A 13,816-nucleotide genomic window follows, 5' to 3' on the forward strand; every position below is an offset into this window, starting at 1 on the left:
AGCAGCTGGTTTAGTCCAAAAAAGTGCAGTTCTTCCAGCAGTTGGGACTGTCCGAAGTCAGTCAAAACAAACAGCTACCGAGTTGATTTGAAAACGGACCGAGACCAAACCAACCGCAAACACCAACCGGACTAAATGACGCAGGTGTGAAAGCCCCCCTTATATATTTTATTGGCCATTAATATTCATTGGGCTGTCCTGGACTGACACTGATATGATTTTGTTGACTAATCGATCATTTGATTTAATCGACTGATCTGTAAAACTGAGTTTCTACACAAACAATCTGGCTAAAACTGAATAAAGTTTTAATCAAATATTGTGTTTACTGGAGATGTGTTTAGAAGTCTTTTGGAAATAAGACATTCACAGGGTACCAGCGCGGTTTTAAAAGTCTTAAAATAGTCATAAATTTAATGTTCTCAATACAAGGCCTTAAAAGTCTAAAGATTTCTTTCACGAAGTTTACAATTTCGTTTACAAAGGTCTTAAATTATTTATTGTCCTTTCGTAGGATTAAATAAATACCGTATTGTCATAAATAAATGTGGTGTGTGTGACTTTACAATTTAATGTTACAACGTTTGTGACTTGGATGTTAATATGACAGTACAGGTACTGTTTACGTCAGTGTTTTTCTTTACGCTCTTGACCGTGGAGTGTGCCCGTTGTGCGCATGGATGTACTAAGAGACACGTGGATGTATTAAGAGAGACATGGATGTACTAAGAGAGACATGGATGTATTAAGAGACACATGGATGTATTAAGAGAGACATGGATGTACTAAGAGAGACATGGATGTATTAAGAGAGACATGGATGTATTAAGAGAGACATGGATGTACTAAGAGAGACATGGATGTACTAAGAGAGACATGGATGTACTAAGAGAGACATGGATGTATTAATAGAGAGACATGGATGTATTAAGAGACACATGGATGTATTAAGAGAGACATGGATGTATTAAGAGAGACATGGATGTATTAAGAGAGACATGGATGTATTAAGAGAGACATGGATGTATTAAGAGACATGGATGTATTAAGAGACACATGGATGTACTAAGAGACACATGGATGTACTAAGAGACAGATGAATGTATTAAGAGAGACATGGATGTATTAAGAGACACATGGATGTATTAAGAGAGACATGGATGTATTAAGAGACACATGGATGTACTAAGAGACACATGGATGTATTAAGAGACAGATGAATGTATTAAGAGAGACATGGATGTATTAAGAGAGACATGGATGTATTAAGAGACACATGGATGTATTAAAGAGACACATGGATGTACTAAGAGACACATGGATGTATTAAGAGAGACATAGATGTACTAAGAGAGACATGGATGTTATAAGAGGACATGGATGTACTAAGAGAAGGATATGGATGTACTAAGAGACATGGATGTACTAAGAGAGACATGGATCGTATTAAGAGAGACATGGATGTACAGAGACATGGATGTATTAAGAGAGAGACATGGATGTATTAAGAGAGACATGGATGTATTAAGAGAGACATGGATGTATTAAGAGACACATGGATGTACTAAGAGACACATGGATGTACTAAGAGAGACATGGATGTACTAAGAGAGACATGGATGTACTAAGAGAGACATGGATGTATTAAGAGAGACATGGATGTATTAAGAGAGACATGGATGTATTAAGAGACACATGGATGTACTAAGAGAGACATGGATGTACTAAGAGACATGGATGTATTAAGAGACATGGATGTATTAAGAGAGACATGGATGTATTAAGAGATGGATGTAAGAGAACATGGATAATGAAGACAGTTTAAGAGACATGGATGTATTAAGAGACACATGGATGTATTAGACCATGGATGTATTAAGAGACAATGAATGTATTAAGAGACACATGGATGTATTAAGAGAGAGATGAATGTATTAAGAGAACATGGATGTATTAAGAGAGACATGGATGTATTAAGAGAGACATGGATGTACTAAGAGACATGGATGTACTAAGAGAGAGAGACATGGATGTACTAAGAGAGACATGGATGTACTAAGAGACATGGATGTACTAAGAGAGACATGGATGTATTAAGAGAGAGACATGGATGTGTTAAGAGAACATGGATGTATTAAAGACACATGGATCGTATTAAGAGACATGGATGTAAGAGACATGGATGTATATGAGACATGGATGTATTAAGAGAGAACATGGATGTATTAAGAGACACATGGATGTATTAAAAGAGAGAGACATGGATGTATTAAGAGACACATGGATGTACAAGAGAGACATGGATGTACTAAGAGACATGGATGTACTAAAGAACAGTGTTAGAGAATGGATGTATTAAGAGAGAGACATGGATGTATTAAGAGACACATGGATGTATTAAGAGACATGGATGTATTAAGACACATGGATGTACTAAGAGAGACATGGATGTACTAAAGAGAGACATGGATGTATTAAGAGAGACATGGATGTATTAAGAGACATGGATGTATTAAGAGACACATGGATGTATTAAGAGACACATGGATGTACTAAGAGAGACATGGATGTATTAAGAGACATGATGTATTAAGAGAACATGGATGTAGAGAGACATGGATGTATTAAGAGAGACATGGATGTATTAAGAGAGACATGGTATTAAGAGACACATGGATGTACTAGAGAGACATGGATCTCAGAGACATGGATGTATTAAGAGAGACATGGATGTATTAAGAGAACAGGATACATTAAATGGATGTATTAAGAGACATGGATGTACTAAAGACACATGGATGTACTAAAGAGACATGGATGTACTAAGAGAGACATGGATGTATTAAGAGACATGGATGTATAAGACACATGGATGTATTAAGAGAGACATGGATGTATTAAGAGACATGGATGTATTAAGAGACACATGGATGATAAGAGACATGGATGTACTAAAGAGAGACATGGATGTACTAAGAGAGACATGGATGTATTAAGAGAGACATGGATGTATAAGAGAGACAGATGAAGTATTAAGAGACATGGATGTATTAAGGGACAATGGATGTGATAGAACACATGGATTAAGAGAGACAGATGAATGTATTAAGAGAACATGGATGTATTAAGAGAGACATGGATGTATTAAAGACACATGGATGTACTAAGAGACACATGGATGTACTGAGACACATATAGAACAGATGATGTATAAGAGAACATGGATGTATTAGAGACACATGGATTCAAGAGACAGATGAATGTATAAGAGAACATGGATGTATTAAGAGACATGGATGTATTAAGAGACAGATGAATGTATTAAGAGAGACATGGATGTATTAAGACACATGGATGTATTAAGAGACAGATGAATGTATTAAGAGAGACATGGATGTATTAAGAGACATGATGTATAAGAGACAGATATTAAGAATATGGATAAAAAAGAGAACATGGATGTGTTAAGAGACACATGGATGTACAAAGAGACACATGGATGTATTAAGAGACAGATGTATTTAATAGATGGATGTATTAAGAGAGACATGGATGTATTAAGAGACACATGGATGTATAAGAGATATGGATGTACTAAGAGAGAACATGGATATGATACAAGAGAAGAAGGACATGGATGTACTAAGAGACATGGATGTACTAAGAGACATGGATGTACTAAGAGAGACATGGATATGATATAAGAGACATGGATGTATTAAAGAACACATGGATGTATTAAGAGGCACATGGATGTATTAAGAGAGACATGGATGTATTAGAAGAGAGACATGGATGTATTAGAGAGAGACATGGATGTAAGAGACACATGGATGTATTAAAAGAGAGAGACATGGATGTATTAAGAGAGACATGGATGTATAAGAGAGACATGGATGTATTAAGACACATGGATGTACTAAGAGACACATGGATGTACTAAGAGACAGATGAATGTATTAAGAGACATGGATGTATTAAGAGAACATGGATGTATTAAAGAGAACATGGATGTATTAGAGACACATGGATGTACTAAGAGACACATGGATGTATTAAGAGACAGATGAATGTATTAAGAGAACATGGATGTATTAAGAGAACATGGATGTATTAGAAGACACATGGATGTATTGAGAGACACATGGATGTACTAAGAGACATGGATGTATTAAGAGAGACATGGATGTATTAAGAGAACATGGATGTACTAAAAGAGAGATGGATGTACTAAGAGACATGGATGTTAAAAGAGACATGGATGTATTAAGAAACATGGATGTATTAAGAGAGACATGGATATAAGAAGAGACATGGATGTATAAGAGACATGGATGTATTAAGAGACATGGATGTATTAAGACACATGGATGTACTAAGAGACACATGGATGTACTAAGAAAAAGAGACATGGATGTACTAAGAGAGACATGGATGTACTAAGAGAGACATGGATGTATTAAGAGAACATGGATGTATTAAGAGAGACATGGATGTAAGAGAGACATATGGATGTACTAAGAGAGCATGGATGTACTAAGAGACATGGATTGTATAAGAGACATGGATGTATATAAGAGACATGGATGTATTAAGAGAGAAGACATGGATGTATTAAGAGAGACATGGATGTATTAAGAGACAGATGAGTATTAAGAGACATGGATGTATAAGAGACACATGGATGTATTAAGAGACACATGGATTATAAGAGACAGATAGATATTAGAGACACATGGATGTATAAGAGACAGATGAATGTATTAAGAGAACATGGATGTATTAAGAGAGACATGGATGTATTAAAGAGAACATGGATGTACTAAGAGAGACATGGATGTACTAAGAGAGACATGGATGTAACTAAAGAGAGAGACATGGATGTAATACTTACTAAGAGAGAGACATGGATGTACTAAGAGACATGGATGTAATAAGAGAGACATGGATGTATTAAAGAGAGACATGGATGTATTAAGAGAGACATGGATGTATTAAGAGAGACATGGATGTATTAAGAGAGACATGGATGTATTAAGAGACACATGGATGTATTAAGAGAGAGACATGGATGTATTAAGAGAGACACATGGATGTATTAAGAGAGAGACATGGATGTATTAAGAGACACATAGATGTACTAAGAGAGACATGGATGTACTAAGAGAGACATGGATGTACTAAGAGAGACATGGATGTATTAAGAGAGACATGGATGTATTAAGAGAGAGACATGGATGTATTAAGAGACACATGGATGTATTAAGAGAGACATGGATGTATTAAGAGACACATGGATGTACTAAGAGAGACATGGATGTACTAAGAGAGACATGGATCTATTAAGAGAGACATGGATGTATTAAGAGAGACATGGATGTATTAAGAGACACATGGATGTATTAAGAGAGACATGGATGTACTAAGAGAGACATGGATCTATTAAGAGAGACATGGATGTATTAAGAGAGACATGGATGTATTAAGAGAGAGACATGGATGTAATAAGAGACACATGGATGTATTAAGAGAGACATGGATGTATTAAGAGACACATGGATGTACTAAGAGAGACATGGATGTACTAAGAGAGACATGGATCTATTAAGAGAGACATGGATGTATTAAGAGAGACATGGATGTATTAAGAGACACATGGATGTATTAAGAGAGACATGGATGTACTAAGAGACACATGGATGTATTAAGAGAGACATGGATGTACTAAGAGAGACATGGATGTATTAAGAGAGACATGGATATGTGATACTGATGTATGAAGAGACATGGATGTATTAAGAGAGACATGGATGTATTAAGAGACACATGGATGTATTAAGAGAGACATGGATGTACTAAGAGAGACATGGATGTACTAAGAGAGACATGGATGTATTAAGAGAGACATGGATGTATTAAGAGACAGATGAAGTATTAAGAGAGACATGGATGTATTAAGAGACACATGGATGTATTAAGAGACACATGGATGTATTAAGAGACAGATGGATGTATTAAGAGAGACATGGATGTATTAAGAGAGACATGGATGTATTAAGAGACACATGGATGTACTAAGAGACACATGGATGTACTAAGAGACACATGGATGTATTAAGAGACAGATGAATGTATTAAGAGAGACATGGATGTATTAAGAGACACATGGATGTATTAAGAGACAGATGAATGTATTAAGAGAGACATGGATGTATTAAGAGAGACATGGATGTATTAAGAGACAGATGGATGTATTAAGAGAGACATGAATGTATTAAGAGAGACATGGATGTATTAAGAGAGACATGGATGTATTAAGAGAGACATGGATGTATTAAGAGAGACATGGATGTATTAAGAGAGACATGGATGTATTAAGAGACACATGGATGTACTAAGAGACACATGGATGTATTAAGAGACAGATGAATGTATTAAGAGAGACATGGATGTATTAAGAGAGACATGGATGTATTAAGAGACACATGGATGTACTAAGAGACACATGGATGTACTAAGAGACACATGGATGTATTAAGAGACAGATGAATGTATTAAGAGAGACATGGATGTATTAAGAGAGACATGGATGTATTAAGAGAGACATGGATGTATTAAGAGACACATGGATGTATTAAGAGACACATGGATGTACTAAGAGACACATGGATGTATTAAGAGACACATGGATGTATTAAGAGAGACATGGATGTATTAAGAGACACATGGATGTATTAAGAGAGAGATGGATGTATTAAGAGAGACATGGATGTATTAAGAGAGAGACATGGATGTATTAAGAGAGACATGGATGTATTAAGAGAGACATGGATGTATTAAGAGAGACATGGATGTATTAAGAGACGCATGGATGTATTAAGAGAGAGATGGATGTATTAAGAGAGACATGGATGTATTAAGAGAGAGAGACATGGATGTATTAAGAGAGACATGGATGTATTAAGAGACGCATGGATGTATTAAGAGAGAGATGGATGTATTAAGAGAGACATGGATGTATAAGAGAGAGACATGGATGTATTAAGAGAGACATGGATGTATTAAGAGAGACATGGATGTATTAAGAGAGACATGGATGTATTAAGAGAGACATGGATGTATTAAGAGAGACATGGATGTATTAAGAGACACATGGATGTACTAAGAGACACATGGATGTATTAAGAGACAGATGAATGTATTAAGAGACACATGGATGTACTAAGAGACACATGGATGTATTAAGAGACAGATGAATGTATTAAGAGAGACATGGATGTATTAAGAGAGACATGGATGTATTAAGAGACACATGGATGTATTAAGAGAGACATGGATGTATTAAGAGAGACATGGATGTATTAAGAGACACATGGATGTATTATAACGGCGCACCATGGTGTATTATTATAAATCCGTAGACATGGTGAGCAAGCTCTGGCCTAAACATCCAAGCTCGGGCACGAATCAATCAAATGTCAGGAAAGAAAACAAAATGTCTCGCACCGTGCTACTAACAAGCTAACGTTAGCTCGTCGGTTAGAATGGGCAAGCGTCTGAAGGTCTGACCAGAGATGCGGACCAGTTGGCACATTCAACGACATCACGGGGATGAGAAAAAACAAACCGTACCCCAACAAAGGACTTTGGCCATGGAAATGCGTGTTCTTTGGGAGTAATCCAAACCACGATCTTTTCCCTACCTTTACTATTCGTTTTGGTGCCTAAACTTAACTGTCGTCACCACATGAAGCTCACTTATTGTGGCCTAAACTTAAAGCAATACCAAAGCGCTTTCCCTCTTCGGTCCCCCTACAGGTTCAAAGCGGAATTGTCCATTGTAGTTTCTTATGTCTCATTCGAACTACAGATCCGCTACCCGATCTGGCAAACGTGCATAGTGCGGTTATAGCCGATAGAGGGCCAGAAAGTGAATGCAGAAGTGCCGTTCACCCTGTTACGAGTTGATGAACCACTGAAACAATTTTGGAAACATTATTTTAAGGTACAAAAGATTCTTTGGTGTTACTTTAACCACAATGTCAAACTGAAACGACCAGCAGCTTGTCTTCCCCTGTACCCGACTCAGAGCCCCCTATTCTCGGGTAACTCAACTACCAACTACCGCTGATACGACAGAGCTGCTTTTAAAGGTACTCTAAGCGATGTCACGCGTTTTATAGGCTACGACATTTTTTGTCACATACAGCAAACATCTCCTCACTGTCTGCTAGCTGCCTGTCCCCTGAACACACTGTAAAACAACGCGGTGTCTGTAGACAGCCCAGGGTCCACACACGCCAACAAAAACAAAGTGGTCCAACCTGCAAACATACACAAACCAGCGTTCAGCCAGTGCGCTGAAGCTCAGAAGGGAGGGAACAGGATGAGGAGGAGGAGGAGGGAGGAGCGAGCTAGTCTTCGTTTTGTTTGAAAATACTTTGAACATCAACAAGAAGTAACGTCGCCCAACATCGAGCATCGAGCACCTTTAACATGCTCCGTTCACATGAACAGAAAATTACGTTGCCTGTATCTTTTTACGACTACTACGATTTACCAGCCTACTTTAAGTAACAGCGACAGTTAAAATGTCTTTCACACTATTATTATTGTTAAACTTTCCAATTAATCTGCGGTTCACATGCATTCCGAATTATGAGTGTTGATCCGTATGGACCACGGATTAACTATGGTCTGGAACATGTTTGAGATAGTCTCGCATTGCCAGACAAGAAAGGTCTGGCTACACCACAGATATATATATATATATATATATATATATATATATATATAAATAATAGAAGAAAAAAATGCTCTGGGTTGTTTGCATTCGTTGAACCAATCAGTTGTCTTGGGCTGCGCTAAGCTTCGAATGCAGCGATGGTGGCTCTGCTAAATAGTCTCGGGAAGGAACGTGTGTTGTGATGTTTTGTCTAAACTACTATTTAAAACCCAAAGATATTTAGTTAACAGTCATTTAAGGCAAACTAAAGAAACATGGAATTGCAATAGTAAAATGTCCAAATATACAATAATAATTGTTAATTTGTATTCCAGACATAAAACGGATTGTTGTTAAAGAGGAGCAGCAGGAGTATACCTCCAGTGTGGACCAGGAGGAGCCAGAGCCCCCCCCACACATTAAAGAGGAACAGGAGGAACTGTGGAGCAGTCAGGAGGGAGAGCAGCTTCAAGGTATGGACGAGTTATGAAAACGTCATGCAATTAGTTAAACCCTTAAAAGATTTGGAAAAGTTTCGAAGAAGTGATGGAGTTAGTATATATCTTTGAACGTTTTGGTTAAGTAATATAATTACTGAAATCCTTGAAATTTATGGAAAAGTCACGAAATTAGTAAAATAATTGAAGGTTTTAAAGAAAGTCATGTAATTACTAAAACCCTTAAAAGATTTGGAAAAGTTTGGAAATGTCATGGAATTACCAATAGTCTTGAAAGTTTTTGGAAAAGTCATGAAATTAGTAAAATTATTGAAGGTTTTGGAAAGTCGTGTAACTTCAGGTGTGACCCTGGGATTTAAGGGTTCCGACGGTGGTTAAGTTGTTACCCGGGTACAATTGGTAATATCCTTCTATGTTTTGGAAAAGTTATGAAAAAGTCATGGCATTATTAAAATCCTTGAAAGTTTTTGGAAAAGTCACAAAATCAGTGAAATTTAAGGTTTTGAAAAAGTCATGGAATTACTAAAACTCTTGAACGTTTTGGAAAGTTATTTTAAAAGTCATGGAATTAGTACAATCTTTAAAGGTTTTTAGAAATGTGACTGAATTACTAAAATCCTTAAATGTTTTGGTTAATGAGGTAACTTCAGGTGTGGACCTGGGTTTTTAGGGTTACGACGGAGGTTAATTGGTTACCTGGGTACTTATGCTGCACACCTAACCTGCTCCAGAGCTACAGGTTATGTACGAGATATTCCTGCATTGCCGGGCTGGTAAGGTCTGGCTACACCACAGATGCATTATATTTTAGGAGTAAAATAATTCTCTGGGTTGTTTTCATTTCTTTAAACCAATCACTGCTGAACTTGTTTTGGTGGAACATGTCTTTTTCAAACTACTACTAAATACCCAAATATATTTGGTTAACAGTAATTTAAGACAAATGCAAAAAGAAATTGTGGAAATAAAATGTCCAAATATACAATAACAATTGTTAGTTTGTATTCCAGACATAAAACAGATTGTTGTTAAAGAAGAGCAGCAGGAGTGTAGCTCCAGTGTGGACCAGCAGGAGCCAGAGCCCCTCCCAGACATTAAAGAGAAGAGAGGAAAAGGAGGAAGTGGGGAGGAGGGCGGAAAAAAGGGGGGGGGGGGGGGGGGGGGGGGCGGTATCACCAATTTCCCATCCTTCTACCCTTCCCTGTGAAGAGTGAAGATGATGAAGAGGAAGGTAGGAACAACGTGGACGCCGTTATTTAACCTTTGCGTTGTCCTCCGTGGTTATGCACTATTTCTGAAGTTTTTGTCACTTTTTTCTGCGCTTTATCTAAATACCATCGGATTCACCACTAACATTACTTATTACCACTATTACTAGTTTTACACTTATTTTTGGAATCCACAAGTCTGAAATTAAATTTCTGATGTAGAAACTTTGAAAAAGGGTAACATTTTGACCCAAGGACAACAGCAGGGTTAACAGGTTTTTAGGGGGAAAACAGAAACAATCTGCAAAACTGAAGAGCATAAAAGTTCAAGAGAAGCTGGTTTATTTTATTTTAAGAGTATAAAACATGAGTCAGTTTCAGAAGGATCTAGCACGGAGAATGTCTAACTAGTTGTTCTAACTTTCATTTTATGTTGCATTACGTTACAGTTAGCTACCGCTGACCCACAAATATTTTTTTTTCTTTTATCTCACTTGAACAGGGCTTCATCGGAGACAAACTGAACACATGGAAACAGAAGCTGATGGAGAGGACTGTGGAGGACCAGAACCAGCCAGGAACTCACATCCACTTTTACAACCAGAGACTGATGATAGTGTTGATAGCGATTTCTGGAAGGAGAGCAGAAAACGTCCGACATGTTTGAACTCTCTGGAACATGAGGAAGTTCCTGTCAGTGCTGACAAAGAAAAAGATTCAAGATGTAAGAAAACATTCAGCTGCTCTGAGTGTGGGAAAAGATTTGGCCGCAAGACACGCCTAAATAGACACATGAAATGTCACACAGGAGAAAAACCTTTCAGCTGCTCAGTTTGTAAAAAATCTTTTTCAGAGAATGGAAGTTTACAGAAACACATGCGAGTCCACACAGGAGAGAAACCATTCACCTGCTCAGTTTGTAAGAGACATTTTGCATGGAAAGGACATTTTCAGAGTCACATGAGAATCCACACTGGAGAGAAACCTTACAGCTGCTCATTCTGTGATAAAGCTTTCCGTGAAAGTGGAAATCTTAAGAGACACATGGCCCTCCACACAGGAGAGAAAAAATACGCCTGCAGTTTTTGTGACGAAAAATTCACCTGGCCTCAACAGCTCAAAACCCATCAGTGTGTTAGTCGACATCTGCAACCAGAGACTGGAGACCAGACTGGAGACTCTTCTGAACCTGAGACTGATGACAGTGCTGATTGGAAGGAGACCAGAGAACCTCAGTCAGCTTTAAACTCTCTGAAACATGAATCAAGATGTAAGAAACCATTCAGCTGCTCTGAGTGTGGGAAAAGATTTGGCACCAACGCACATTTGAAGAGACACATGATAACTCATACAGGTGAGAAAGCTTTCAGCTGCTCTGATTGTGGGAGAAGATTTGGCCGTAAGGCACATCTGCAAGAACACATGATGACTCACACAGGGGAGAAACCATTCAGCTGCTCAGATTGTGGGAAATCTTTTGTGTGGCGAGGACGTTTGTTGAAACACATGAGCATCCACACAGGCGAGATCCCTTTTGGCTGCTCATTTTGTGATAAAAGATGTTGGCACAAGTCGGATCTGAAGAGACACATGATGACTCACACGGGAGAAAAACCTTTCAGCTGCTCAGAGTGTGGAAAAAGATTTATACAGAGGGCGCAGCTGACTCAACACGTTACGGTTCACACAGGGGAGAAAAATTACAGCTGCAGCGTTTGCGATAAAACATTTGCCTGGGCTTCGCAGATCAAAAGACACAAATGTGTCGGCCGTCAGTCGTCACAGCTTCGTCAAACTGAGGAGAACAGAGAGGCAGAGCCTCCGGCCAGCAGAGACCCTGAGAGCTGCAGCTCATAACACTTATCTGATAGCTCCTTGACTCCTAGGTCCTTGGCTGAACCGGAAGTTGTTCCGTCCCTCCTCGGTGAGGGCCGTCTCAAAGCTCTTATTTCTGCCCAGAGGACCAAGGAGGGATCATCGAGGAGCTATACGCGAGGATACAGAGAGCAGCCTTCCTGGAAGCCATGCAGCTGAAGGAGTTGCTAACTCCGCCCAATCAGCTGACGTATTCATGTTGGCGCTTCAGAGGAAAGGAGGTCTCATCTCCTTTTGCCTCTCTCCTCCCGCGATTTCCTCGCGTCTCTCCCATGCCTCCTCGTGGGAGGGACTAAGACGCGAGGAAGGGAGGCAAGTGGAGGACTCGAGGAGGCAATATAAGGGACATAAGAAGCACCTTATATCCTTGACGTTCCAAGTCCGGGATTGCTCCGGTGCCGCAGGAAATTCCGCCGGATGCACGTCTTTTCGGCCGGATGTCCGTCCCCTTCCTCTTCCTTTGTGTTGGCGTTCTAACCTCTGGTGGATTTGTGAGGACTATGGTTAACTGCTCCTCAGATCTCTGCAGGGTAAATCCAGACAGCTAGCTAGACTATCTGTCCAATCTGAGTTTTCTGTTGCGCGACTACAACTACAAAGCAAGTTCAACATCCTCAGGATATCTTTGCATTGTCACGCTTCACTGACCCTTTTTTTCATAAATTTGGTTCAACGGGATTTATATTGTATTATGTGTTTTATTATGAGTTATTTAACATAAATCAACATCTAACTGTGAACTGATGTGTCTGAATCTTCCAGCGGCATTAAATAACACAGGGAATCCCTGCGGGGAAAGAGACTGGAGACTCTTCTGATCCTGAGACTGATGACAGTGCTGATTGGAAGGAGACCAGAGAACCTCAGTCAGCTTTAAACTATGGAAATAAATCCATGTGTGAAGAAAGACTGGCAGCAGAGAGACACAAACTGTCCACTGGTGTCACTAGCTGCTTTTGAGTGATATCTATTTAGGCCGTTTACACGTACGTGGTTATTTTGAAAAACGGAGACATTTCCCTTCGTTTGTGCCCTTCGTTTACACGCAAACGGAGAATTCACCTCTGAAAACGAGTCTTTCTAAAAACTCCGGCCAGAGTGGAGATTTTGGAAAACCTTGTTTGCACGTAAACTGAGACAAACGGTGGTTTAGGCAGCCGAGAGAGAGAAAGAGGAAGTGATTCGTTGCTGTTGTTGCTATTTTTGGGATTCTGATTGGCTAACGTGGGCTTGAGCTTCTCGTTACACCGCCACCTACAGGTCTGGCGTGCTCTTGGCTGCATTGACGACATATATACACGGGTACGTGTAAACGAACACTTTTCTGAAAACTGACAGCTGTGCACGATGTTATTTTTGAAAACAGAGAGGTTGAAATGTCCGTTTATGAAAATAGCCGGCCACGTCTAAACGCAAACGGTAGTATTCGGACCGGATTAGAACGCGAATTTTGGTTCCGACTGAAATATTTCCCCTTTGTCGCTCCGGACAGCAGCAGCCTCTTTTTTTCTTTCTCCCTTTTCTGCCGAGTGGCGCACGTGCCCGCTCGC

At 39.1% G+C, this 13,816-nt stretch overlaps 1 protein-coding gene across 1 annotated transcript; it reads left to right on the top strand.

Annotated features, from left to right (window-relative positions):
• Positions 1–10,369: 10,369 nt before the first annotated feature.
• LOC120571051 (gastrula zinc finger protein XlCGF57.1-like) lies at positions 10,370–13,345 on the top strand. The gene is made up of 2 exons (XM_039819752.1): positions 10,370–10,414; positions 10,894–13,345. Exon 2 carries the CDS (start codon positions 10,920–10,922, stop codon positions 12,246–12,248), a length of 1,329 nt encoding a protein of 442 aa, XP_039675686.1. The 5' UTR covers positions 10,370–10,414; positions 10,894–10,919; the 3' UTR covers positions 12,249–13,345.
• The last annotated feature ends 471 nt before the right edge of the window (positions 13,346–13,816 follow it).

Source organism: Perca fluviatilis, chromosome 13 (assembly GCF_010015445.1).
Source record: "Perca fluviatilis chromosome 13, GENO_Pfluv_1.0, whole genome shotgun sequence".
NCBI classification, from domain to species: Eukaryota; Metazoa; Chordata; class Actinopteri; order Perciformes; family Percidae; genus Perca; species Perca fluviatilis.

What these genes read in the sequence shown, in the direction of transcription:
- LOC120571051 (XM_039819752.1), top strand. Translation starts at nt 10,920, where the DNA reads ATGGAAACAGAAGCTGATGGAGAGGACTGTGGAGGACCAGAACCAGCC.